Source organism: Equus caballus, chromosome 21 (genome assembly GCF_041296265.1).
Source record: "Equus caballus isolate H_3958 breed thoroughbred chromosome 21, TB-T2T, whole genome shotgun sequence".
In the NCBI taxonomy this organism is placed as follows: Eukaryota; Metazoa; Chordata; class Mammalia; order Perissodactyla; family Equidae; genus Equus; species Equus caballus.
The window spans coordinates 22,619,473-22,646,074 of NC_091704.1; the positions used below are offsets into that span (position 1 = coordinate 22,619,473).

At 33.8% G+C, this 26,602-nt stretch overlaps 1 protein-coding gene across 6 annotated transcripts in view; it reads left to right on the top strand.

Moving 5' to 3' along the window:
• Positions 1-26,602, top strand: part of ADAMTS6 (ADAM metallopeptidase with thrombospondin type 1 motif 6) — a 308,350-nt gene that overhangs the window by 19,326 nt on the left and 262,422 nt on the right. For all 6 annotated transcript variants that reach the window (XR_011430332.1, XR_011430333.1, XR_011430331.1 and 3 more), the window contains exons 4-6: positions 202-413; positions 921-1,004; positions 1,503-1,648. Coding sequence is in view for 3 of the 6 variants with exons in the window: in XM_070246190.1 (XP_070102291.1) it covers positions 202-413; positions 921-1,004; positions 1,503-1,648 (442 nt within the window). In the remaining 3 variants the exon portion in view is untranslated. The remainder of the gene's footprint in view (positions 1-201; positions 414-920; positions 1,005-1,502; positions 1,649-26,602) is intronic.

Below are 26,602 nucleotides of genomic sequence, written 5' to 3' on the forward strand. Positions count from 1 at the left end.
AATTTTTTTCTGAAAATATGATTAGTTTGAAAAATATAAAGAATTTAATTTTCTCACTACTGCATTTCCTCATTCCCTCCTATTTTGAAAAATCTTAAAATGAATTTATGAACATAAAAATTTATGTTTACATGAAAGATCTATAAATAAATAAGTTTAATTAGTGAACTTTTCTGAACTAGTTAATTGTTTTTATTGTAGACCTCATAAGAAGTGGCAAACCTTGGTGGCTGAATGACACATCTGCTTTTCCCTCTTCTCTACCAATTAATGACACACATAGCCGCCACAGACAGAAGAGATCAGTAAGCGTTGAGCGGTTTGTGGAGACATTAGTAGTGGCAGACAAAATGATGGTGGGCTACCATGGCCGCAAAGACATTGAACATTACATTTTGAGTGTGATGAATATTGTAAGTTTGATCCCTCTATATAATATTTTAACTTAATAGTTTGTTGTGTTTTTAACTAAGGTCATGGATTTTTATTGTGAAATAATGATTTTTAGAATGTACTCACTTAAAATGAGAAAGAATTGATCTATTGTTTCAGTTCCATTGAAAATACATTTAAGGGTGATCTTATTGTTCACTTTCAGACAATATGACTTTTTGAATGTGTCATGTTAAATCTTGTTTAAGAGGTTTTCTTTAATTTGAAACATTCAGCTCACCCTCTTAATTACTATGTTGTGGTTCATCTTTAGGAGAAATATTTCTTGTGGTAGACTTGTATAAAAACCTTTTACCAAGGGATCTTAAGGGTAGAGTTCTAAGTGATATGGAATAAAAGAATATCTTTTTATATATACAGTGGTTAAATTCTTGAAAAATTATTTTACCACTCTTTTAAAAAATATCAAATGGTCACCCTATGATTTTTGTCTGACTTTGTGTCTTTTCTTATTTTCTGGAGGTCAGGTTGCCAAACTTTACCGTGATTCCAGCCTAGGAAACGTTGTGAATATTATAGTGGCCCGCTTAATTGTTCTCACAGAAGATCAGGTAAGAATGAGTTAGTTTATAAATCTAAAACTCTTAACAGGCTACAGAATTATGTATTATAAAATAATATATTTTATTACTTCTTCTCTTAGGAAGTTCTAGTTTAATATGACTTTCAGCTCTAAGCATTTAATATTTAAAGCAAATCGTAAATAGTTTACAAGAATATACCTCTTATGTCATGGTAAAGCTATATATGTATCTTTAGCTATGTGTTTCAGTATAAAGATGGGCATTTGCATGGCAGACCTTATAATAGTGGTTTTATATGCTGATGATCACATATATTCACATTATCATTAAAGCTGGAACTGGAGAGAATGTCGGTTCAATAATACACTAAATTAACTCTCAGATATTACAGAAATAAAAATTGGCAAGAGATTATTCCTAGAAACCACTGCTTCTAATTATAGTCCCACTTTAGTCTTCAAAAGTTTTAACAACTGACCTTAGTAATTTGTTTGGAACATTTCTGGTATGCATGTTGTATTGCAGCCAAACTTGGAGATAAACCACCATGCAGACAAGTCCCTCGATAGCTTCTGTAAGTGGCAGAAATCCATTCTCTCCCACCAAAGTGATGGAAACACCATTCCAGAAAATGGGATTGCCCACCACGATAATGCGGTTCTTATTACTAGGTATGGTTTGTTGCAAGTATTTTACCTTTGATTGTTGTGTTTGATATTGTAATTATATTTGGTTCTATCTAAAGCCTCATTCAGGTAATGAGTATAGAGAAAGTAAAATGGTGATTTATTATTCACCACTGAGAAAGAATATATTACGCTTATTGTGTTTGCATCGAATGAACCAAATGAGAAAAAAGAAAAGATTTAGAGTTGACTTAGAAATTTAATAAATACCTTTCCTTCTGCTAAGGTCTATTTGTAAGGTTTAATAGGAAGCACATATATGTTTTGTTAATTGAACATAATACATACTAAAAGCAAGATTAAAAAATATGAGAAAATATATTTAAAAAATAAAAATGAGTCATCACACTTTGTTCTAAAACATTAATTATTCTTACCTCCAAATTGTTAAAAGGAAGGACTTTGGTAGTTACACAGTTTACTTAAGTGAATGTTTATTTCATTAAAAATATTTTAATTAAGAGACATAAATATAAAGAAGCAGATTTATTACACTGTATGTTGAACAGCTTGTCTCACAGGCAAAATTATTACTTGATGATAACCCAATGAATTCATGTTGTTTCTTTCCGGTTTTACAAAATTGCATTCAGATCCATTCTATTCCTTACTCTCCATCAACAACTTTGTGAAGTAGATATTGTTATTATTTTTCCCACGTAAGAAATGAGGAAACTGGTTTAAAATACTTAAATTGCTTGAGATTACTGCTAGTAAGTGAAAGACCAGGGCTTAAACCCTGTTAATTCTGTCTTTTTTGATTGTACTATGCTATCTGTCTTAGTTTTTCTATAGTCCAGTTATGATTGGTTAGAAGTGTGTTTAAATCATTTTAAGATAAGTTTGTCTTTTGACTTCTTGTGAATACTTAAAAATGAGAACAAAATAAATAATAGCAAAAAAACAAAAGCAAAATGGAAGCTTTATTGTCTCTTGGCTAAATGGAATAGCCTTTGTTATCTTGATTACTTCTCGTAATTCGCAAGGCAGTATTTGACCTATACTTCATCAGTGGATGCCCATTGACTCTACATTAAACTCTCCGGAGGGAGTATAAAGTATATAGGATCAGAATCTCGAGACCCAGTAAGATAATGTGAATTTAGCTTTAAAAAAAAAGTCCCTGTTAACTGAGTTGTAGAGTTAAAAGTTTCTGAGTTTATTTTTTTTTACAGTTACACTTACTTTAATTGACTTCATCTACCTGGCATCGTAAACCAGAAAATTTTGTTGATGCTATGCTTGCCGAATTAAAACAACATTGTGTGGTTCTATATTCATATGCGTTGACACATCGGTCTGATAAATTCTGCAATTCCTCAGAGTCTTGTGGTCTGGAATGATTCCCAAATATAGTTGAGGAGTTAAAAATATACTAGGAATTGTGCAAATATAGAAACCTTTGTATAAAAATATATATGGATATGATTAGTGTCAATGAAATTACTAAAGGAAAATGTCTGTTATATATGGTTAGCAAAATGATCACAGATATTTACATTGGCTTCTGTATTTATATTTATAAAGCCCTACCTCTCCCCAAAAACGCAATGCCCAGTGGGCTCCGATGCTTCACATTTTCATAATTGTTTTTGCATTGGATTTTTAACTTTTGCATCAAATGACAGAAGTTATACCAAGAGTGCACATTTATAAGTATTGAAGTGGTGAAATACATCTGGGCAGTTAGCCACTCTTTCTTTGCACTGGCTACAACATTTGGCTGCCTGACTTGTTACTCTGAATTGGTCCAGATATTTTTCTGATCCTCTACAGAGCTCTTCTTTGCTTCTCCAAGCTACTTCAAGTGCCTTTTTGATGTCTGAGATTTGAACATAAAATTTTTGTTTTAAACTTGTCTCCTCTTGGTTAGACTAGCACTAGAAATGATCTCAGGATTTAATGGGACAGTGCTTCAAAGAGTTCATATCCCATGTCATTTTAGATTGGGTATGTAATGGAGATTAGAAAAATGCCTCTTTGGCGCAGCGTAGAATGCCTTTTTGAATTGTTATTCAAGTCTCAAAGTATGTTTTAGCCCATTTAAAAGTCAACAATCTTTGAATTATTAGGGCTACAGAGTCACGTCTAAATGAGATGGCTATCATCTCTAATATTTCGTGTTTTTTTGTTGGGGGGTTTACCAGTGTTTGAATCTCCCTTATATATTTTTGATTTGTGAAATTGAACATATGTTTAAGTCATACTGCTACCTTTAGTAAAAACAATTATGAGAATTCCATAGATGATTTTATATTAGTGTTGAAAATTGCTTTATATAACTCACTTATTAACAAGTTCAGGGTTGTGACTCCACCATTTAGAGGTAAGATCATGATTTGTGTTTACTTGAAATGTCAGCTCACTAGGGAGAATGTATAATGTTTTTATCAAGAATTCCAGAGAAAAATTGATGGATATGTTTATCTCCTCTAGGCCAAATTTTGTCCTAGGGATTTAAATGTTTTAAGCAGAAAACCATTTTGAACTGTAGTACTTAGGTAATAATAGTTTCTTTTGAAAAAAAATTAAAAAACTCAAAATTTTATCTCCTCTTAGCAAGTATTTTATTTTATTACCATAAATTTGAAATAAATTGTGCACTACAAAGCTATCAGATCCCTGTGAATAGACAGAAAGAAAATAAAGACAATTTAAAAATGTAAAATTTTGTTGTTTTATCTCATATTAAAAATATTGAATTAACATCAGAGAGCATATTAAAAGCTATTTTATATATGCATTTTAATTTTTATATACATTTATGTTTATTTTTGTGTGTAAGTATATATGTATAAGATATACTGAACATCTGTTATATGCCATCCAGCTTTATCTAATCTTTTTTTAAAAACTGAAGTATGATTTACAAATAAAATTGTATATATTTAAAGTGTACAACATGATGATTTGATATACATACACATTGTGAGCTGATTACCAGAATCAAGTTAAATACATCCATCACCTCAGTTACCTTATTTTCTTTTTCTTATTTTGAATGAGAACGCTTCACGTATACTCTCGTAGCAAATTTCAATGTACATATGGCATTATTAACTATAGTCACTATGCTGTACATTAGATCCTCAGAACTTATTCATCTTAAAACTAAAAGTTTGTACCCTTTGACCAATATCTCCCCGTTTCCCCCATCCCCCAACCCTTGGCCATTGCCATCCTACTCTTGGTTTCTGTGAGTTCAACTTTTAAAAAAAATCCATATATAACTGAGATTATATGGTATTTGTCTTTCTCTATCTGGCTTATTTCACTTAGCATAATAGCCTCCAGGTTTATCCATGTTGTCACAAATAACAACATTGCCTTCTTTTTTATAACTGAATAATATTCCATTATATGTACCACATTTTCTTTATCCATTCAGCCATCAATGGACAATTAGATTGTTTCCATATCTTGGCTGTTTTGAATAATGCTGCAATGAACGTGGAAGTGCAAGTATCTCTTTGAGATACTAATTTCGCTTCCTTCAGATATGTACCCAGAAGTGGGATTGCTGGATCGTATGGTAGTTCAGTTTTTAAATTTTTGAGGAAACTCCATGCTGTTTTCCATAATGATTGTACTAATTTACATGCCTACCAACTGCACAAGGGTTCCTTTTTCTCTACATCCTCGCTAACATTTGTTATCTCTTGTCTTTTTGATAATCCATCCTAACAGGTGAGAGATGATATGTCATTATGGTTTTGATTTGCATTTCCTTGATGAGTGGTGGTGTTGAGCACCTTTTCATGTTCCTGTTGGCCATTTTTATGTCGTCTTGGAAAAATGTCTATTTAAGTTCTTTGCCCATTTTTAAATCAGATTATTTCATTTTGCTATGGAGTTGTGTAGATTCTTTATATATTTGAGATATTAATCCATTATCAGATATGTGGCTTCCAAATGTTTTCTCCCATTCCTTAGATTGCCGTTTCATTTTGTGTTGTTTCCTGTACAGTGCCGAAGTTTTGTAGTTTGATGTAGTCTCACTTGTTTTTTTTGCTTTTGTCGCCTGTGCTTTTAGTGTCATATCCAAAAAACCATTGCCAAGACCAATGTCAAGGAGGTTTCCCCTATGTTTTGTTCTAGGAGTTTTCCAGTTTCAGATCTTACATTTAAATCTTTAGTATGTTTTGAGTTAATTTTTGTGAGTGGTGTAAGATAGGGCATTAATTTCATTCTTTTGCATATGGATATTCACTTTTCCCAACATTGTTTATTTCAGAGACTGTCCTTTTCCCACTGTGTTTTTTTGGCACCCTTGTCAAAGATTAGTTGACCATATATTCATGGATTTATTTCTGGGCTCTCTATCCTTTTCCATTGGTCTATGTGTCTTTTTATGCTACTTCTCTACTGTTTTGATTACTTTAGCTTTGTAATATAGTTTGACACTAGGAAGTGTGATGCCTTCAGCTTTGTTCTTCTTTCTCAAGAATGATTTGTCTATTTGAGATCTTTTGTGGTTCCATATAAATTTTAGTGTTGTTTTTTCTATTTCTTTGAAAAATCTCCTTGGAATTTTAATTGGAATTGCATTGACTCTGTAGATTGCTTTGGGTGATATAGACATTTTAACATTAATTCTTGCAGTCCAAGAACAAGAGATGCCTTTCCATTTATTTGTGTCTTCTTCAGTTTCTTTGATCAATATCTTATAATTTTCAGTTTTAATTTTTATAATCTTATAATTTTACAGATCTTTCACCTCCTCAGTTAAATTTATTCCTAAGTATTTTATTGTTTTTGATACCATTGTAAATGAGATTGCTTTCTTAATTTCTTTTTCGGATAGTTCACTGTAGTGTATAGAAGCACAACTTATTTTTGTGTTTTGATTTTGTATACTACAACTTTACTGAATCCATTTTGGTACTAGCAGTTTTTTAGTGGAGTCTTTAGGATTTTTTATGTATAAGATCATGTTATCTGCAAACAGAATTTTACTTCTTCCTTTCTAATTTGGATACCTTTTATTTCTTTTTCTTGCCTAATTGCTCCGACTAGGACTTCTAGTACTATGTTGGATAGAAGTGGTGAGAGCAGGCATCCTTGCTTGTTTCTGATCTTAGTGGAAAAGCTTTTAACTTTTCAACATTGAGTATAATGTTAGCGTGGGCTTGTCATACGTGGTCTTTATTATGTTGAGGTACATTCCATCTATTCCTAATTTCTTGGGAATTTTTATCATGAAAGGATATTGAATTTTGTCAAATACCTTTCCTGTAGCTATTGAGATGATCATATAATTTTTATTCTTTATTCTGTTTGTGTGGTGTATCACATTCATTAATTCATTTATGTTGAACCATCCTTGTGTTCTAGGGATGAATCCCACTTGATCTTGGTGTATGAACCTTTTAATGTGCTGGTGCATTTGGTTTGCTAGCATTTTGTTGAGGATTTTTGCTTTATGTGCACCATGGATATTGGCCTGTAATTTCATTTTGTTGAATATCTTTATTTGACTTTGGTATCAGAATAATGTTGTGCCCTTCAAATGAGTTTGGAAATGTTCATTCCTCTTCAATATTTGGGAAGAGTTTGAGAAGGATTGGTATTATTCTTCTTTAAATGTTTGATAGAAATCATCAATGAAGCCATCTGGTACTGGGCTTTTCTTTACCGGGAGAGTTTTGATTACTGATTCAATTTCCTTACTTGTTATAGGTCTAGTCATATTTTCTATTTCTTATGGGTAGGTTGTATGTTTCTTGAAATTTTTCATTTCTTGTACGTTATCCAATTTGTTGGTGTATAATTGTTCATAACGGTCTCTTATGATCCTTTATAGTTCTGTGGTATCAGTTATAATGTCTCATCTTTCACTACTCATTTTATTTATTTGAATCTTCTTTTTTTCTTAGTCTGGCTAAAGATTTGTCAATTTTGTTTTTCTTTTCAGAAAAACAGCTCTTAGTTTTGTTGATCTTTTCTGTTTGTTTTATAGTTTCTATTTCATTTATTTGTTCTCTGATCTTTATTATTTCCTTCCTTCTACTAACTTTGGGCCGCGTTTGTTCTTTTTCTGTTTTCTGTAAGGTGTAAAGTTAGGTTGTTTATTTGAGATCTTTATTTTTTGCTAATTTAGACATATTTTGCTATAAAGTTCTCTCTTAGAACTGCTTTTGCTGCATCCCATGTCTTGGTATGTTGTTTTTTCCATTTTTGTTAGTCTCAAGATACTTTTTGATTATCTTTTTGATTTCTTCTTTGTGTCATTGATTTTCAGCAATGTATTGTTTAATTTCCACATATTTTGAAATTCTCCTGCTTTTCTCCTGTTGTTGATTTTTAGTTTCATACCATTGTTGTCAGAAAAGAGCCTTCTTATGATTTCAATCTTAAATTTGTTGAGACTTATTTTGTGACCTATCATATAATCTTTTCTGGATACTGTTCTGTATGTGCTTGAGAAGAATGTGTATTCTGCTTCTTTTGAGTGGAATGTTCTGTATATGTCCGGTAAATCCATTTGGTCTAAAGTGTAGTTCAAGTCCCATATTTTCTTAATTGATTTTCTGTCTCAGTGATCTATCCATTGTTGAAAGTGGGTTATTGAAGTTCCCTACTATTATTGCATTGCTGTCTATTTCTGCCTTCAGATATGCCAATATTTGCTTAATATGTTAAAACACTGATTTGGGGGTACATTTATATTTATAATTGTTATATCCTCTTGATGAATTAATCCCTTCATCATTATATGACCTTTGTCTTTTGTTTCAGCTTTTGATTTAAAGTCTATTTTGTCTGATGTAAGTTTAGCTACCCCTTTTCTATTTTGGTTTCTATTTGCATGAAATAACTTTTTTCATCCCTTCACTTTCAGTGTATATGTAATTCTTAAAGCTGAATTGAGTCTCTTATAGGCATTATATAGTTGGGTCTTATTTTTTGTTATCCTTTTGGCCACTCTATGTCTTTTCAATTAAAGGATTTAACCTATTTACATATAAAGTAATTATTGATAGATAAGGACTTACTAATGCCATCTTATGAATTGTTTTCTGGCTGTATTGTAGTTCCTTTGTTCCTTTCTTCCTCTTTTGCTGTCTTCCTTTGTGATTTGGTGATTTTATGTAGTGGCATGCTTTGATTTCTTTCTCTTTGTCTTTTGTGTATCTACTATAGGTTTTTACTTTGTAGTTACCATGAGGCTTACATAAAACATTTGACAGTTATTAGTCTATTATAAGCTGATAACAATTTAACTTCAATATACGAAAACTCTACCATTTTATTCCCCCTTTTATGTTTTTTGATGTCACAATTTGCATCTTTTTATATTGTTTATTCATTAGAAATATTGTAGCTATAGTTATTTTTAATACTTTTGTCTTTTAGCCTTTCTACTAGGTTTAAGTGATCTACACTCCACCATTACAGTATTAGAGTATTCTGAATTTGACAGTTTACTTACCTTTATCAGTGAATTTTAGATTTTCATTTGTTTTCATGTTACTAATTAGCATCCTTTCTTTTCCACATGAAGAACTCCCTTTAGCATTTCTTGTAAGGCAATTCTAGTGGTGATGAACTCTTTCAGCTTTTGCTTGTCTGGGAAAGCCTTTGTCTCCCTTCATTTTTGAAGGACAGCATTGCTGGGTACAGCATTCTTGGTTGGTCGTTTTTTTCATTCAGCACTTTGAATTTATTATCTTACTCTCTTCTGGCCTGCAAGGTTTCTGCTGATAAATCTACTGATAACATTATAGGAGTTCCTTTGAATGAGATAAGGTTTTTTTTCTCTTGCTGCTTTCAAAATTTTCTCTGCATCTTTTATTTTTGACAATTTTATTACAATGTCTCAGTGAAGTCTTCTCTGAGTCAAATCTGTATGGGCACTTGTGAGCTTCATGTAATTGGATTTCCATATCTTTCCTAGATATAGGAAATTCTCAGCCGTTATTTCTTTCAATAAGCTTTCTACTCCTTTCTCTCTCTCTTTGCGTTTTGGGACTCCCATAATGCAAGTCTTATTTCACTTGATGGTATTTCATAATTTAGGTAGGCTTCCTTCACTCTTTTTCATTTTTCTTCCCTTAGTGGATAATTTCAAATGAAATGTCTTTAAGTTCACAGATTTTTCTCATGCTTGATCATGTCTACTGGTGATACTCTTTATTGCAGTTTTCATCTCATTCTTCAGTTTCAGAATTTCTGTTTGATTCTTTTATATAATTTATTTCTCTCTTTTGAACTTATTTTATTCATATATTCTTTTCCTAATATCACTGATTTGTGGATCTGTGCTCAGCTTCCTTAAAATGCTTATTTTGAATTCTTTGTCAATTTGTAGATCTCTATATTTTTGCAGACAGTTACTGGAAAATTTTGTGTTCATTTGGTGGTGTCAGGTTTTCTCGATATTTTGCATTTCTGTAGCTTTGCATTGTTGTCTGTGCATTTTATTGAACAGTCATTTCTTCCAGCATTACAGACTTATTTTGGTAGAGAAAGATCTTCATCTGCAAATGAAAACTGGGGCACTGATTGGGTTGGGTATGGTGTTTCTAGCTGTGGGGAAGGCCCAACAGTGTAGTCACCATGCAGCTTCGTCAGCTGAAGGTAGCATTGGTGAAGATCACAGGGATTCTTAAAGGCCAAGTCTGCAGTTTTCTGCAGCAGCAGAGAAGGTGCCTGGGGACCACTTGATATCTTTTTCTCCCATGGGGGATGTCACTGTAAAAGAGATCCCTCTTAGTGCTTGGCCCAACTGATAGCACTGGTGTCTGATGTGCAGGCAGCTGTGGAATATTCATGAAGCCAGAGACTGGAGTGTCAGTGCTCACAGAGTGACAGTAGTCTGAGGTCTGATGCACTGGCTATCCTGCAGCAGCAATGATGTTTGAGATGCAGGTATGTCTTCATGGCTACGAGGACACTGTCTGAAGCATGGGCATGCTAAGAATAATGTGGCACTTGGGTCTGGAGTGCTGGCTTGCTTCCAGTGGTGTGGCTCTGGTTTTGGAGATGTGAGCATATGTAGAACAGCCACAGGGCTGGAGTCTGGAGCATGCGTGCACATTGAGCAGCCCTGGAGTCAGAGTCTGAAGTGTGAAAGCAGGCCGAGCAGCTGTGACTCTGGGATCTGGGGCACGCTGAGGGTCGCAGTGTGCTTGGAGCCCTAGTCCCAGTGCAGCACAACAGTGGTATTTCTCCCCCTGAGGTCTGGGGAAATGATGGCTGTTGGTTACCTTGGTGGTGAAAGCTGCTAGTGTCCTCTGCGGAGCAGGCTGCTGAGGGCCATGCCGACGAACACAATGGAGTCTTCCACTGTGAAAGCTGCAGGGAGTCTGCAGCTGTCATGAGGCTGTTGAGGTCCTCAGTGGCGAATGCTGCTGGGGTCCTCTGCAGAGCATACCACTGAGGACCATGATCTTATGCGACTTGTGGCTAATACCAATAGCTCCCACCCTTTGTCTTTGTTCGTCCTTGCCTCCAGAAATTTCCACTAAGCCAATTTCTTCAGCAATCCTTTCTGCAAGATTATTCTCCACTTTTTGCTCCACTGTTTTGCTGTAGATTCTTAACTGGACTCTTGAGGCCTCCCATGTGCTATTTTCGTTTGTGGCTAGCTGTCTGTTGTTTTTTGTCAGGGGACGAGGGCTGGTATCTCCTCCTTCACCATCTTGCTGATGTCACTCTCTTAGCTTTATCAAATCTTAACATGATGCCATACCAAAGAGCAGTATCATATCACTTTCTGACGTAGTATATGGTTACTGCTCTATGATATGTCAACTACCTGACGTCTTAGCTCTAAATGCCAAAGTTAGTTCTATAATGTATAAATTTGTAGAAATATGGCCACATGTAATAAACATTAGTGGTGGAATAATGAAACTGATCTTTCATTCCTGTGATATGTCTTTAGTTAAAATATCAGTATAAGTAACTTATATTGATTGTTTTTGTAGACTAGATCTATTAGAATTATTTGACGATTATTAGTGTTCACCAAAATTAGCTTGACATTTAGTAACTCTCTTTAAAATAATGAACTATGACACTATATAACCTAGTTATATTAGTATTTTGTACTAGTTCTTACTAGCATTTTGTATAGTACTTGAAACTCTAGAAACAGAATTGAAGAAGATAAAACAGGACTACACATATACACCTAAAAAGTTACTCTTGCTACAAAATTTTCAGATTATCCTTATTAAACTTGTATTGAGAATCTGTAAATTAATAGTTACCTAAAAATGTACAATTTGACAGATTGTTTTTTAAATTATTTCTGTTTACACATGAAGTCAGGAAATGTCCACCACAAATTTAAAGTCAAGCCAATTTCTAAATTTATTTTGTGGCAAAAATATTCAAGAAATCCATTTATAGTATGGAAATAAGTAGAAATTTAGTGACATAGACTGTACTTGCATCCAGGTTGAGCAATTAACATGAACAGACTAATGCATACATTTCTTGACTTTCTCCTATCAAGCACTGGAATCATGTTTTCCATCGTTAAGATGTTAATATAGAAAAGTACATATTTTGGATAGGAATTCTAATCTAAGTTCTTCTTTTTGGTAACAGCTTTATTGGGATATAATTCACAGACCGTACAATTTACCCATTTAAAGTGTACAATTCAATGGTTTTTGGTATATTGCCAGTGTTGTGCAACAATTACTACAATTAATTTTGGAACATTTCCGTCATTCCCAAAGGAAGTTACTGCCCATTCCCTTCTCCTCCTCATCCCAGCCCTAGCCTTATGCAACTACTAACTTACTTTCTGCCTCTATAGATTTGCCTAATCTGGACCTTTCATGTGAATGGAATCATGTAATGTGTAGTCTTTGTGACTGGCTTCTTTTACTTTGCATAGTGTTTTCAAAGTTCATCCATGTTGTAGCATGTACCAGGACTTCATTCCTCTCATTAGCCTAATTTATTGAAAATTCAAGGTACAGATCTTTTAAGAATGCCTCTGTTAATAGGCTATTCTTCATAATTATTTTTCCTTTTCAATTTTTCATTAACGAAAGGCACAGGACATATAAATACATCTCAAAGTACAGATGTAAAAATTGCACACAAGTCACATAATGTAGAATTTAATTAAAATGAGCATATTTATCCTCTTAAGGGATCATGACTATTTGCTTTGATGCTGCTGGATTTTAAACGGATTAGAATTTACAAAGTCAACTTTGGGAGGTGGGAGATTAAAAATAGCTTTGTCTGTAATGTGTGGATTTAAAGAAGTTTTCTTACTTTTTAAAGAATGTATCTATCACAATGATATATTGACTTCATGATTATATATTAAAACAGATAGAGGAATGGGAAATTAAATGTGGTACATTGACATTTATTTGGTATTCACTTATGGATTTTTTTTATCCTTAAGGAAATGCCAGTCAAATTTTTTTAAACTATTACTAAGCTTTTAAGAATATGCTACGTTTAATGGCAGCAGAGGAATCCTGAATTCAGATTATGGATGGTTTTGGTATTTGGGCATTTTCAAGCATTTATTATTCTCTTACCTCTCTGGCTCTACCATTCCTACCCATCCCCACTGCCTATACCCTTTTTCTTACTTTTTCTTTCTTATTACTTTGTCCGTGGTTTGCTGGTTCCTTACTCAGATGTGCTCATCTAGATTCAGTTTCCATTCCAGTCTTATGGAATTATGACAAACTGGGGTGACCTTAATTTCTTGCTCAATCTGGGACACTTTTAAGAGTGAAAGAGAGTACCATTGATAGTTATGTGTAGACAGTAGGCACAAACTAGGACCAGGCAGAACAGGATTATGGTCATCCCAGGCATTACCTATGTTTGCTTATTCAACTTTTTTTTTTTTTTAAAGATTGGCACCTGAGCTAACATCTGTCACCAATCTTCTTTTTTTTTTTTTCTTCTCCCCAAAGTCCCCCAGTACATAGTTGTATATTGGTATATTCTAGTTGTAGGTCCTTCTGGTTGAGCTATGTGGGACGCCACCTCAGCATGGCTTGATGAGTGGCGCCATGTCTGCGTCCAGGATCTGAACTGGTGAAACCCTGGGCCACCGAAGTGGAGCGTGTGCACCCAGCCACCTGGCCACGGGTCTGGCCCCCTGCTTATTAAACTTTAATTAAAAGTGAGAATAAGAAGATACTTTTCCCTCAGTGCCTAAAGTTGACTAAGTACATGTAATTTAGTAAACTATCTTTGAACACATCTTGACTAAAATTGTGCTTTAAATATAATAGGCATCATTACATAGTTAAATCAAGGAAAGATATGTTGTAATAAACACTTAACTTTAAGGAATAGTAAGTGTAGTATTTATATTCGTTTTATGGCTATATTTATGCAGTTGCTTATGTGCCAAATCCTTAAGTGCTTTACAGAAATTTAATCATTTAAATCTCACAATAACTGCATGAGATAGGTTCTGTTATTACCTCCATTTTATCGATGAACAAATGAGGCACAGGGAAGTTAAACGTTTGGCAAAATCACATATTAATTAGAAGATCCGAGATTTAAACTAGGTAATCTGGCTCTAGAGTCCTTTTAGAGGAATTGTAAGAGTGTTCAACAAAAAATAATGTGGGAATACCTTAATTGTATCAGCGCCTGTGATAGGCAGACTTCTAAGATAGCTCCCGTGATCTCTGCCTCCTGGTGTGTGACTTTTTTTGTAATCCCCTCGTCTTCAGTTGGCTGGACCTAGTGAATTGATATCTTAACAATGTGAATTCTTCCTGCCTACAAACAAGTATATCTCTCAATTTATTTAGGTCGTCTTTAATCCCTCTCAGCAGTGTTTTGTGGTTTTAAGTGTTTCACATCTTTTGTCATTTTTTGGATATTATTGTAAATGGTATTGTTTTTTAAAATTTCATTTTGTAATTATTCATCTCAAGTATATAAAAATACAATTGATTTTGTATCCTGCAATCTTGCTAAGTTCATTTATTAGTTTTAGTAGATTTTTTAAAGATTACAATGAATTTTCTATGAAGTTGGTCATGTTTTCTGAGATTAAGGATAATTTTTCTCCCTCTTTTTAATCATGAATGACTTTTATTTCTTTTTCTTGCCTTATTGAACTAACTAGAACCTCCAGTACAATGTGGAATACAGATAGTGTTGGCACACACCCTTCCCTTGTTCCCCATCTTAGTGGGAAAACATTCCATCATTAAGCGTTACATTAGCTATGGGGTTTTTGTAGATGCCCTTTTTTTATCAGGCTGACAAAGTTCTCTTCTATTCTTAGTTTGATGAGAGTTTTTATCAGGAATGGATGTTGGAATTTTGTCAAATATTTTTTCCACATCTATTGAGATGATCTAATGGTTTTACTTTTTTTAGCTAATTAATACAGTGAATTGCATTGATTGGTTTAGAATGTTATACTAACCTCGTGTTCCTGGGATAAACTCAATTTGATCATGATGTATTATCCTCTTAATATATTGTCAGATATGATTTGCCAAAATTTTTTGTTTTTGTTTTTGTTTTGTTTTTGCATCAATGTCTTTGTCTGGTTTTGGTGTTAGAGTAGTGTTGACCTCACACACTGAGTTAGAGAATATTTTCTGGAAAAGTTCACATAGAATTGGTATTATTTCTTCAGCAAATGTTTTTTAGAATTCACGAGAGAAGCCATCTGGGTCTGCAGTTTTCTTTGTGGGACAATGTTTAACTACCAGTTCAAATTGTTTAATAGATATGGGGCTATTAAGGTTATCTTATTCACTTTGCTTTAGTAGTTTGAGTCTTTAAGAGATGCATTTCATCAAGGTTGTGGAATGTATTGAGATAGTCGTTCCTAATATCTTCTTTTATCCTTTTAATATCTGTAGAATATACAGTGACATTACCTCTCTCTTTCTGATATTGGTAATTTTTGTTCTCTTTTTTTCCTAGTCACTCTGGCTAGAGTTTTAATGATCTACCCAAATTTAGTTTCTTTGGTTTTCTCTATTGTCTTTCTGTTTTGTATTTCTTTTATTTCTGCCATGATATTTATTGTTTCCTTTCCTGTACTTGCTTTGAGTTTAATTTGCTCTTGTTTTTGTAGTTTCTTAAGGTAGAAGCTGTGGTCATTAATTTGTGACTCTCTTCTTTTCTGATGTAAGTGTTTAGTGTTATAAAACTTACCCCTAAATTCAGCTTTATCACATCCCACAAATTTGTTTAGGTTGTGTTTCAGTTTTATTTAGCTCAAAATACTTTCCAGAGTCAGCTCTGATGGCCTAGCAGTTAAAGTCCTGCACATTCCTCTTTGGTGGCCTGGGTTTGGTTTCCAGGTGCAGACCCACACCACTTGTCTGTCATTAGCCATGCTGTGGTGGCATCTCACATGGAAGAACCAGAAGAACTTATAAGTGTACACAACTCTGTACTGGGGCTTTGGGAGTGGGGGAAGGAAGAAAAAAGGAGGGAGATTGGCAATAGATGTTAGCTTAGGGTGAATCTTCCCACCCTCTCAAAACAAAAAAAAAGCTTGGAGGACACCCTAATTAAAAGCATGATTTCTAGTAGTTAAAAGCATGATTTCCAATATTGATTTAAAGCAAAAAAACTTTCTAATTTCCCTTTATTTCTTTTTTGACCCATGCACTATTTAGAACTGTGCTATTTAGTTCCACATGTTTGGTTTTTTTTCCCCTCAGAGATCATTCTGTTATTTATTTGTAATTTAATTCCACTACAGTCAGAGAACATACTGACTTGGATGCTTTTCAATTCATTGAGACTTGTTTTATGGCCCAGAATATGGTCTTTCTTGGTACACATTCCAGGTGCATGTGAAAAAAATGTGTATTCTGCTATTGTTGGATGGAATGTTCTAAAAATATCAATTAGGTTAATTTGGGCAATCATGGTTTTCAACTCTTTTATAGCCTTACTGATGTGAACAATTTGATTATGATGTGTTTTGGAATAGTTTTCTTCATGTTTGGGGTTGTTAAGCTATTTATATCTGATTTTATCAAATTTTAAAATTTTTAGTCATTGTTTCCTGAAATATATTTTTGGTTTTGCCTCCCTCCTTCTTTGTTGACTCAAATTGCATGTGTTATTTGGCTGCTTGAAGTTGTTCCACAGCTCACTGAAGGTCTGTTTATTATTTTAAATTCTCTCTTTTCTGTGTTTTCATTTGGAGTAGTTCCTATTGCTATGTCTTCAAGTTCACTAATTTTTTTTCTTGCAATGTCTAATGTGTCATTAGTTGCGTCTAATTTACATTTTTATCTTACACTGTATAATTTTTTTCATTTCTAATAGTTTGAGGTTTTTTCTTTTTAATTTCCACATCTCTTTGGAGATGTAAAAACTTTAGAAAATATGAAAACTATTTTAAAAATCTTGTCTGGTAATTTTAGTATCTGTGTCAGTTCTGAATAAGTTTCAATTGACTAATTTGTTTCTTGATCATGTGTTGTATTTTCCTGCTCCTTTGCATACTTGGTAGTCTTTGATTGGATGCCAGATATTTGTTATTTTACCGTGTTGGGTACTGGATATTTTTGTATTCCTATAAATATTCTGATTTTCTGGGAATCAGTTAAGTTCCTTGGAACTTGATTCTTTTCTTTTGTGTCTTGCTTTTAAGATTTGTTATGTGAAACAGGAACTAATAGGAGCAGGAGCTTAGTCTGGGGCTAATTATTCCCCAGTGCTGAGGCAAGTCCCTTCTGAGTGCTCTACCCAAAGCCCTGTGAATCTTGGGGTTTTCCAGTTGGGCTGGCTGGCTGGGAATAAGCCCCTTTATCCAATGCTGTGTAAATGATGGGCTGTGTTACCTCTAATCCTTTGGGTGATTCTTTCCCTGGCTTTGGGTACTTCTCTCACACCCATTTGCTGATCACTACTCAACTGAATAGTCAACAATTCCCCTCTTCAAGTTTCCAGAATTCCCTCTTTCTGTAGCTGTCTCTTCTCCTGTACTTAGTCCTGTAAATTCTGGCTATCTTGGTCTTCCTTATGTTCTGCTCTCTCTCGTCTACTCAGAATCTATTGGGCTCTCCTGGTTTTCCCCACTCTGTGCTGTGGCCTGGAGATTCTCAAGGTAGTAAGCTTGGGTAATCACAGGGCTCACTTTGTTTGCTTACTGTTTCTCAGGGATCACTATCCTTGGTTTCCTGATGTCTAGTGTATTGCAAATTCATATTTTATATATTTTGTTCCTTTTAAAAATAGTTTCAGGAAGGAGTGTAAACTTGATCCCTATTATTCCATCTTGGCTGGAAGTGGAAGTCCCAGGCAAACATTTAAAAATTTCTGTCTACCATTTAAAAGTAATTGGAGACACTACTCCCCTTTACCCCAAATCAGTTTTTTCCTAAGAAAAAGGATATTTTCTATGTAACTGCAGAACACCTGTCAAAATCAAGGTATTTAGCATTGATACAATACCGTTATTTAATAATCTACAGTTCATATTCAGACTTCATCAATTATCCTAATATTCTTTATAGCTATTTTTCCCCTCAGGCCAGTATCTAATCTAGTATCACACTTTGCATTTATTTGTCTTGTCTTGTTCAAGAGTCTTTTCATCTGAAACAGTTCCTCAGTGTTTCTTTCTCTTGGCTTTGACATTTTTAAAGAGTACATAACAGTTTTTCATGAAATGTACCGTAATTTGGGTTTTTCCGATGTTCCCTCAGGATTAAATTCAATTTGGACACATTTTTCAGGAATACTATTAAAGGAATATTTTGTCCTTTCAGGTACATTGTATTGTGAGGCATATGATATCAATTTTTCCATCTATTAGAGATGTTAACTTTAATCACTTGGTTAACGTGATGTTCACCAAATTTTTCCTTTGTGTTTTTCCTTTTTTAATTAATAAGTAATTTTGAAGAGTTACTTTAAGACTCTGTAAATGTCCTGTCTGTGATCAATTTTTTACTCTCTAGTTTTGTCATCTATTGATGATTTTCTAACTCCATCATTCCTTTTAAATTTTTTAGTTGGCGTTCTACACAAGTTGTAGAGTTCTCCTTTCTTGCTTTCTTTCTGACTTTTTTTCTTTCTTTATATGAATAAAGGCTTGTAGATTTTTAAAATACAAATTTAGGGGTTTCCTTTCTATGGCTCCCTACTTTCTAGGATTTTACCTCATTTTTCAGCAACTCTTCTGTCTCTCTGTAGCACCCTGTCCTCTGACTCCTCCAGCTAGTAAGACTGCTTGCTTTCCTTTTTATTTTGTCACCCTGCCAGTACTTAGTAGCTCCATATATTCCCACAAATGTTTTTGTAAATTACTGGCCAAGTGACTATATAACTTTAATATTGCATGTACTAGGGATTGTCTTTTTAGGTCTAGCTTGTTAAACAAGAACAACAACAAACACACACAAAAATAATAAACTCATAAAATTGTTTCAGTTATATTCTAAAAATCTATTAAATTTAAAATATTGTTAATTAGAAAGTTTAGTCATCTCTCATCTTCTTGCTTGTTGTACTTCTATAATATTTTCTTAATTGGTTTGGCTTATCTTCAGAAATGTTTGAGTTAGAATCAAGAAATTTCTTAACTGTACGTTCCCTAGGTGATTTGGGGGTGGCTTTAATTCTTAATGTTAATATTATTTAAATATAAGAATTTTTTTGTAGTTAAAAGACATCAGGGGCTGGCCCCGTGGCCGAGTGGTTAAGTTCGCGTGCTCCGCTGCAGGCGGCCCAGTGTTTCGTCAGATCGAATCCTGGGCACGGGCATGGCACTGCTCATCGAGCCACGCTGAGGTGGTGTCCCACATGCCACAACTAGAAGGACCTACAACTAAGAATATACAACTATGTACCGGGGGGCTTTGGGGAGAAAAAGAAAAAAAAAAAAGACATCAGACTCTGAGGAAATTAAAAGAATTTACATGAACCAGTACATAAGTAAAAATGTGATACTGAAAGGCTGTATATTACATCATAAATGTCAACCAGTGGGTGATTTGCAACTAAGTAACAAGAGCTATGTAAGTGGAATGTTTTCCTCTAACTATAAAAGGCCTTGATAACTCTATTTGTAACTTAGTCTCATCTTAATAACAGGTGTATCTTTGAGTTTAGTATTAACGCAGTGTGTTTCTTTAACTGTAAAAGAAAGAGATAAATGATTTATTTAAGATTAGTTGTTAGTGAAAATTGAGCAATTAGTAAAATAAAAACCTCTAGGTGTACTTACTTTAAGTACAAATAAGTGATAAAGGCATACTAAAATATATTAAGTAACAAGAAAAATAAGATCTGATATGTAATAATAATATATTGTCCTTCACACGTAAAAAACATATTTGATTTCCAGTATATGCAAGGCATTATCTTAGATGATGGGATCTGGGGTGAACAAGGCAAATTCTCTGCCTTCACAGAGCTTACATTCTGATGTATGGAAGTAAATAATAAGCAGCTAAACAAATAAACCAGATAATATCATAGTTATAAGTGACGTTAAAGTTAGAGAAAGTTTCTATTGCCATTTTAGAGTTGTTCAGTATAGAGAAGAAAACAAATAAAGATTCTTTTGTTCTTTAGTTTTGGTTAGTAGAGGCAATGTCTAGGGGTGGCTTAGTGGTACATTCTCTATCACTTATCTCCAATCTCTGTTAGCTACCCTCCAAACTAGCCAACTAAGCATACAAACTAAGTAAAACAGGGTCCATGCTATGCAAATAAAACCTCAAGATTGAGGATGGGAATGGGAGGAGGGAGAATTACATGAAGGAGATTGCTATCCCTTAATCAATCTTTCTTTCTTTCTTTTTTTTTTATGGGGAAGATTGGCCCTGAGCTAACATCTGTTGCCAGTCTTCCTCTTTTTGCTTGAGGAAGATTGTCACTGTGCTTTTACCATCTGTGCCAATCTTCCTCTAGTTTATGTGGGATGCCACCACAGTGTGGCTTGAGGAGCAGTGCTAGGTCCGTGCGCGGGATTTGAACCTGTGAACCTCTGGCTGCCAAAGCGAAATGTGCGAACTTAACCGATACACAACGGGGCTGGCCCCCTTAATCTTTCTTGTATAGAAACTCCAGAGTTGCCATCTTGGATGGGCTTATATTTTTGTTTGTTTGGTAGTTTGTTTCTATCAAATCTCTCTGACTGTAGGTCTAGTAAATGGTAATAAGATCTTTCCAAATATGTGTTTATTATATAAATAAAAATATATTCAAAGAAAGGAAATACTTAACATGAAGTCTAACTAAATGGATTCCAAAGTGTGTACTCCATGTTCAGCACTAGCCGAGGGAGAGGATAACCCCCTCAGCAAGTGTGAGCACACCAAAATATCATGGCAGATATTTTCTTGGGTGGAAGATAGGTCTATCTATAGTCTCCCGATGTTGTCCGTTAAAATATATAAGTATGATATAGGAATCCTTCTTTTATACTGAGTGTTGCGTGAGCCTCTAGGAAAATATTTTATTCCATTTTGAAAATCAGTTTTGGGTGAACAGCAAAATGAGTAAAGGCTTGGGAAATAGATTTTATGTTGAGAAGCTAATCCAACCAGGCTTCTTTAGCTTTAGAGATGAGAAAACTGACTTAGATCTGAACTCTTCAAAATGTCAAGGAATGTTTTTTGAATGTTAAGTAAATATTCTTGCTCTTCAATAGATCACCCTGTCAAAGGGGTAACGTTTAAATTATGCAGTCGTAGGGATGCCTTAACTTGGATATTAAAAAATACTTTATTGACTGGCAGGTTTGAAATACATTCTTAATAACGATCATGGTGTTTCCATTTTGAAAGATTTTTAAACAAGGGGCTACAGCTGTCTTTCTTAAATGATTTGAATGAAGGCTTGCCTTGAAGTGGGGGCATTGACTATCTTTCAAGACTCCTTCCAACTTTAGGATTCCGTGCTAAGATAAAATAAGGTACAAATTGAAATAATGTCACAATTTACTGAGGAGGAAGCAAATTTGATAAGAAATAAAGTGGTGGCCTATACCTTCCTTAGTTGGGCTTTCTTTTAAATCTTCAAAATACATTAAATAATTTTGGTGTTTAGAAATGATAGTAATAAGGATTATCATCACTATTTGATCTCTGCAGTTACTTACATTTTTATTATATTTTGATATTTTATTGTTTTTACTTTAAAAGTTTAAATCTTTTTATTTTGAACTAATGTTAGAATTACAAAAAAAAGCTCAAAGTGTTCCCTTATGACCCTCATCTTGGTTCATTAGCTAGTTTAAAACATTCCAAAACTGAAAAATACATGAAAGAATATAACAGATATCTATGTAGATTTAGCAAATGTAAACATTTTACCATATTTTCTTTGAATTCTTTGAAAAAATAAAGATCACTCATAAAGTCGAAGGCTTTCCTACATTCCACTTCTATTCCCTCATTTCTTCACCTGAGATAACCACCAACTTGAAGTTTGTATGGATCCTTCACATGCGTATTTTTTGTTCTTTTGCTGCATCAGCATATATACTTAAAAATTATGATTATAACAATATATAGGATATGTTTTTATTTTGTTTTATATTTTAAATTAATTTGTATTTAATTTTGTGTATTAATTGCAGTGTCTTCACAACTGCAATTATTCTTTTTAAATTTAATTTTTAGAACTCATCTATTTCTGTTTTCAGGATTTATCTATTTGATATACATAGGTCTATTTAATATGAATAATTTTTAAACTTGCTGATGAGCATTTAGATTACTTACATATTTTTCCTTATTATAAACAATGCTGCAGTCAGCATCTTTGTCTCCATAAGTATATGTGAGGAGTTCCCTAGGGCAAATGTGCAGAGGTAGAATTGCTGGGTCCTAAAGGATGAGCAATTTCAACTTTACTAAATGTTGGCTAAATGTTCTACAAAGTGGTTTTACCAATTTACACACTCTAAAGCAGTGTAGGGCAGTTCCAGTTTACCCCGGTTTGCTAACACAGTGCTTAGCTTTATAATGCTTAGTGCATTGTAAGTAGTCGCTAAGTGTTATATATTAGTAAGTTAGTAGTTATTATTGGACTCAAATTAATGTCACTTTACATTTTAAAATTTTACTGATAACAAGAGAAGATTTAGAGAAGTAATTTGTGCATTTTTCTGTTATGAACGTGACTTATCATTTGTTTCCAACTTTAATTAGTGGCTTGTTTTAATGTATTTTTTTCTCCCATGTCACAGATGAATAAAATCAAGGGTAGGTCCAGTTCTATCAGTTTCTTTTTTTTTTCTGTAACAGCTTTAGTGAAATATAATTCACACACCATGCAGTCCACCCATTTAATATGTACAATTCAATGGTTTTTAGTATAGAGTTGTGCAACTATCACCACCATCTCTTTGAGAATATTTCCATAACCCCAAAATGAAACCTTATACCTATTAGCGCTCACCCACTGTTTTTCCTAGTTCTAGGAAACCACTAACCTACCTTCTGTCTAGATTTTCCTATTCTGGACATTTTATAGACATAGAATAATAAAATATGTGCCCTTTTGTAACTGGTTTCTTTCACTTAGAATGTTTTCAAGATTCATTCATGTTGTGGCATGTATCAATACTTCTTTCCTTTTTATGGCCAAATAATACTCTATTGTATAATTATCCATTCATCAGTTGATAGACATTTGGATTGTCTCCCCTTTTCAGGTACTATGAATAATGTTGCTCTGAACGTTCATGTACAAGTTTTTGTGTGGATGCGTTTTTTGTTTTGTTTTGTTTTTTCTGAGGAAGATTAGCCCTGAGCTAACATCTGTGCCAGTCTTCCTCCACTTTATATGCGGGTTGCCAGCACAGCGTGGCTGACAAGTGGTGTAGGTCCACACTCAGGATCCGAACCCGTGAACCCAGACTGCTGGAGTGGAGTACGCTGAACTTAACCATTGCGTCATGGGGCTGGCCCCTGTGCATGTGTGTTTTAATTTCTCTTAAGTATGTACCTGGGAGTGGAATTGCTGGGTGTTAACCTTTTGAAGAACTGCCAGATTGTTTTTCAAAGTAGTTGTACTATTGACATTCCCACCAGCAATATAAGGGTTCAAATTTCTCAGGATCCTGACCAACATTTTTTATTGTCTTTCTTGGTCATGGTATTTCTAGTGAGTGTGAAGTGGTATCTTACTGTGGTTTTGACTTGCATTTCCTTGATGGCTAATTATGTTGAGCATTTTTTCATATTCTTATTAGCTATTTGTGTATCTCCCTTGGAGAAATATATAATGTACTTTTATTTGACTAGCTTGCATTTCTTTTATTACATTTATATAAGAAGTTATATAAAGATGAACATTTAACTTTATGCAAAATAAAATAGTCACTCTGAAGAGTATATTAGTTATTCAAATATTTATTCAATACATATTGTTGCATAGAAAAATGACACTTTGTACAGTGTTAGGCACCTGATAAGGAGGCATAGTAATAATTTGGAGCTATTATTAACTATATGTTAGATACAACCAGGCTTTGAGAGAAGACAAAGTATAGTGGAATCGTAAAAACAGCACCTAATTTTCGTGGAGGAGAATCCAAGCATGACTGAATTTAGGATATAATATTTGATCAGGGACTTCAAAGTTTAATAGGAATTTGAATAAATGAAGGGTGCCTGTCAAGAAGGAGCCACTGTGTGCAATGATGTGGAAAATGTGAGAGAAAAATAACCTGAGTTGGGGAACTAAAAGCTCAGTATTTTTAGGATGGAAAGTGTGGGTAAGGATTATTGGAGCTGAGGTTGGACAGGTAGAAATTCATTCACTGATCCATTCATTCAACCTATGCTTATTGAATAGATAATATGTCATGGTGCTGTTGGCTGCTAGATATTCAGTGGTGAATAAGTCAAAGAATGAAATTGGTGGGTTTGAGGAAAAGAAGTGAAATGTGGTGAACAAAGGGGAGAATGATATGCAGTCATGTTAGGGAAATTGCAGGGACCAGAGCACGAAAGCTTTCCTATTCCATGCTTGTAAGTACCATGGTATATACATGTATAACCATTTCCCCCATTCACGAGTATTTAAATTGATTTCTTTTGTTTATTTTTTAGTTATTGAAAGCAGTGGAATTCTCTTTGTACAGAGGTACAAGTATGTCCATACTATGCAATGCTAATCAGGAATATATGGACATGGAAAATTCTTCACGATATAAAGTAAAGCAAGCAAACAAAGTTACCGAATAATGCATAAAGCATTATTTCTTTTATTTTTTTAATGAATCAATACAACTAGTACAAAAAGAAATTTAGCTTTTATTTTCTTTACATAATGGATGACACTGGAGAAATTTAACTGGAAAAGTGACATGAGATTAAAAAAAATGTCCTTGGCAAGGGTGTGGAGGCTAGATTATGTCTGTGTGATTAAGTGCTAATATATGCAAAGCAGTGAAAAATGGGTAGAAAAAATTCAATGCCTCTTTTCTCTGCAGTTCAGAAAGGCTTTTTAGAACCATTTGAATTAGCATTTCACTTTTCTTTCTTTCTTATCCCGAAGAACTGGATGCCAGGCAAAAATCTTTGAGTTCTGATGTTGGGAGATGAGGAGTTCTTGATGAGTGAAGTAAAAGAGTAAAGGAGAAAGAGGAAAAGGAGACTTGGGGAATAAAGAAGGGGAAATCTCCATTTAGAGACATTTATTAGAAGTTCTTTCTCTTTTTTGATTAAGTTTTCCCACAGGGTTATTTTGGGACAATATTTACTAAATTGGCTATATCCTTCCTACCCCACCCCCCAAAACTTTATCAAGAACTAGCATCCCTACAAATGATATCTTTCTCATTTTGTAAATTCTCAGCACCTTAATAATAGGCCAATGTTAAAGAATTGTTGATGGAAAGAATTCTGAAAAGTATTTCTAGAATAAGAAAAAGCAATGTTTGAGTGTTTTACCCACTTCTCTCACAATCTCGTCTCATGTTACATTTACTTTTAATAATCTCATTCATTTTCATGGTTTTAAGTACCATCTGTACACTTAAGCACATCTGTATAGTTTTAAGTGCCATTTACGTCCAAATATACATCTCCAGCCCTGACCCCTCCTCTAAACTCTATATGTATATTAAGTTGCCTACTTGATATCTCCATGCGTCTCAAACTTAACATGTCCAAAACCGGATTCCCAATCTTTCCTTTAAACTTGTTCTTTCTGTGTCTTTTCTTATTTCAGGTTCTTCGTATGTGGCAATTACAATATTTTTGCCTGTTATGCAAAAAGCAAAAGAGGTTTCAATTAGGAAACTAATATCAAGAAATTAGTAACTTGACATTGGGAAATTAATATATATTAGGTTCAGCTCTGACAGAATTTTCAAGCATTTCCTCTGTTTCCTTGCTTTACATTGATATTTTTTGTTTACTCATCTCCTATATATTTGGTCCAATCTCCTAAAGGTTAGTTTACATATGTCATGAGCTATATTAGAAAACCATACATACTTAGAAACACTGTTAAGAGGGAAGAAGATGAATTATAGTTCCTGTAAAGGTATATGAACTGTTTACGGGAGCCTACCTACCAGTCTCTTTCTCTGGAATTCTGCATCTAACTTTGCAGATGGCTTTGGGACCTGAAAAATTCACTTAAAATGGTATGATGCCTTTTCAAAAGTTCCTTCAAAAATAGTTTTTCTATTTTACTGTTAATAAAGGATATTGAAAAAGCAAAGACTAAGAGATTTATATAGGGCTTCATAGGGCTGCAGTGGAAAGACTGGGAAAAGGAATAGGAAAACTATTAAAAATAATCTTGAGACATGTAGAAATTATCTCCACCAAGGCATACCATAAAGCTCCATTTATTCATTCATTGAGACATTCAACAAACATTTATTGAGTGCTTACTGTGTGTAAATTTTGGGGATCATCTAGCAGTAAATTTTTGGGATCTAAGCTTTTATCTTTCACTCTAGAGAGAGAAATAGATTATGAATAAATAAACAAAGAAATATGTAATTTTAATGTGTGGTAT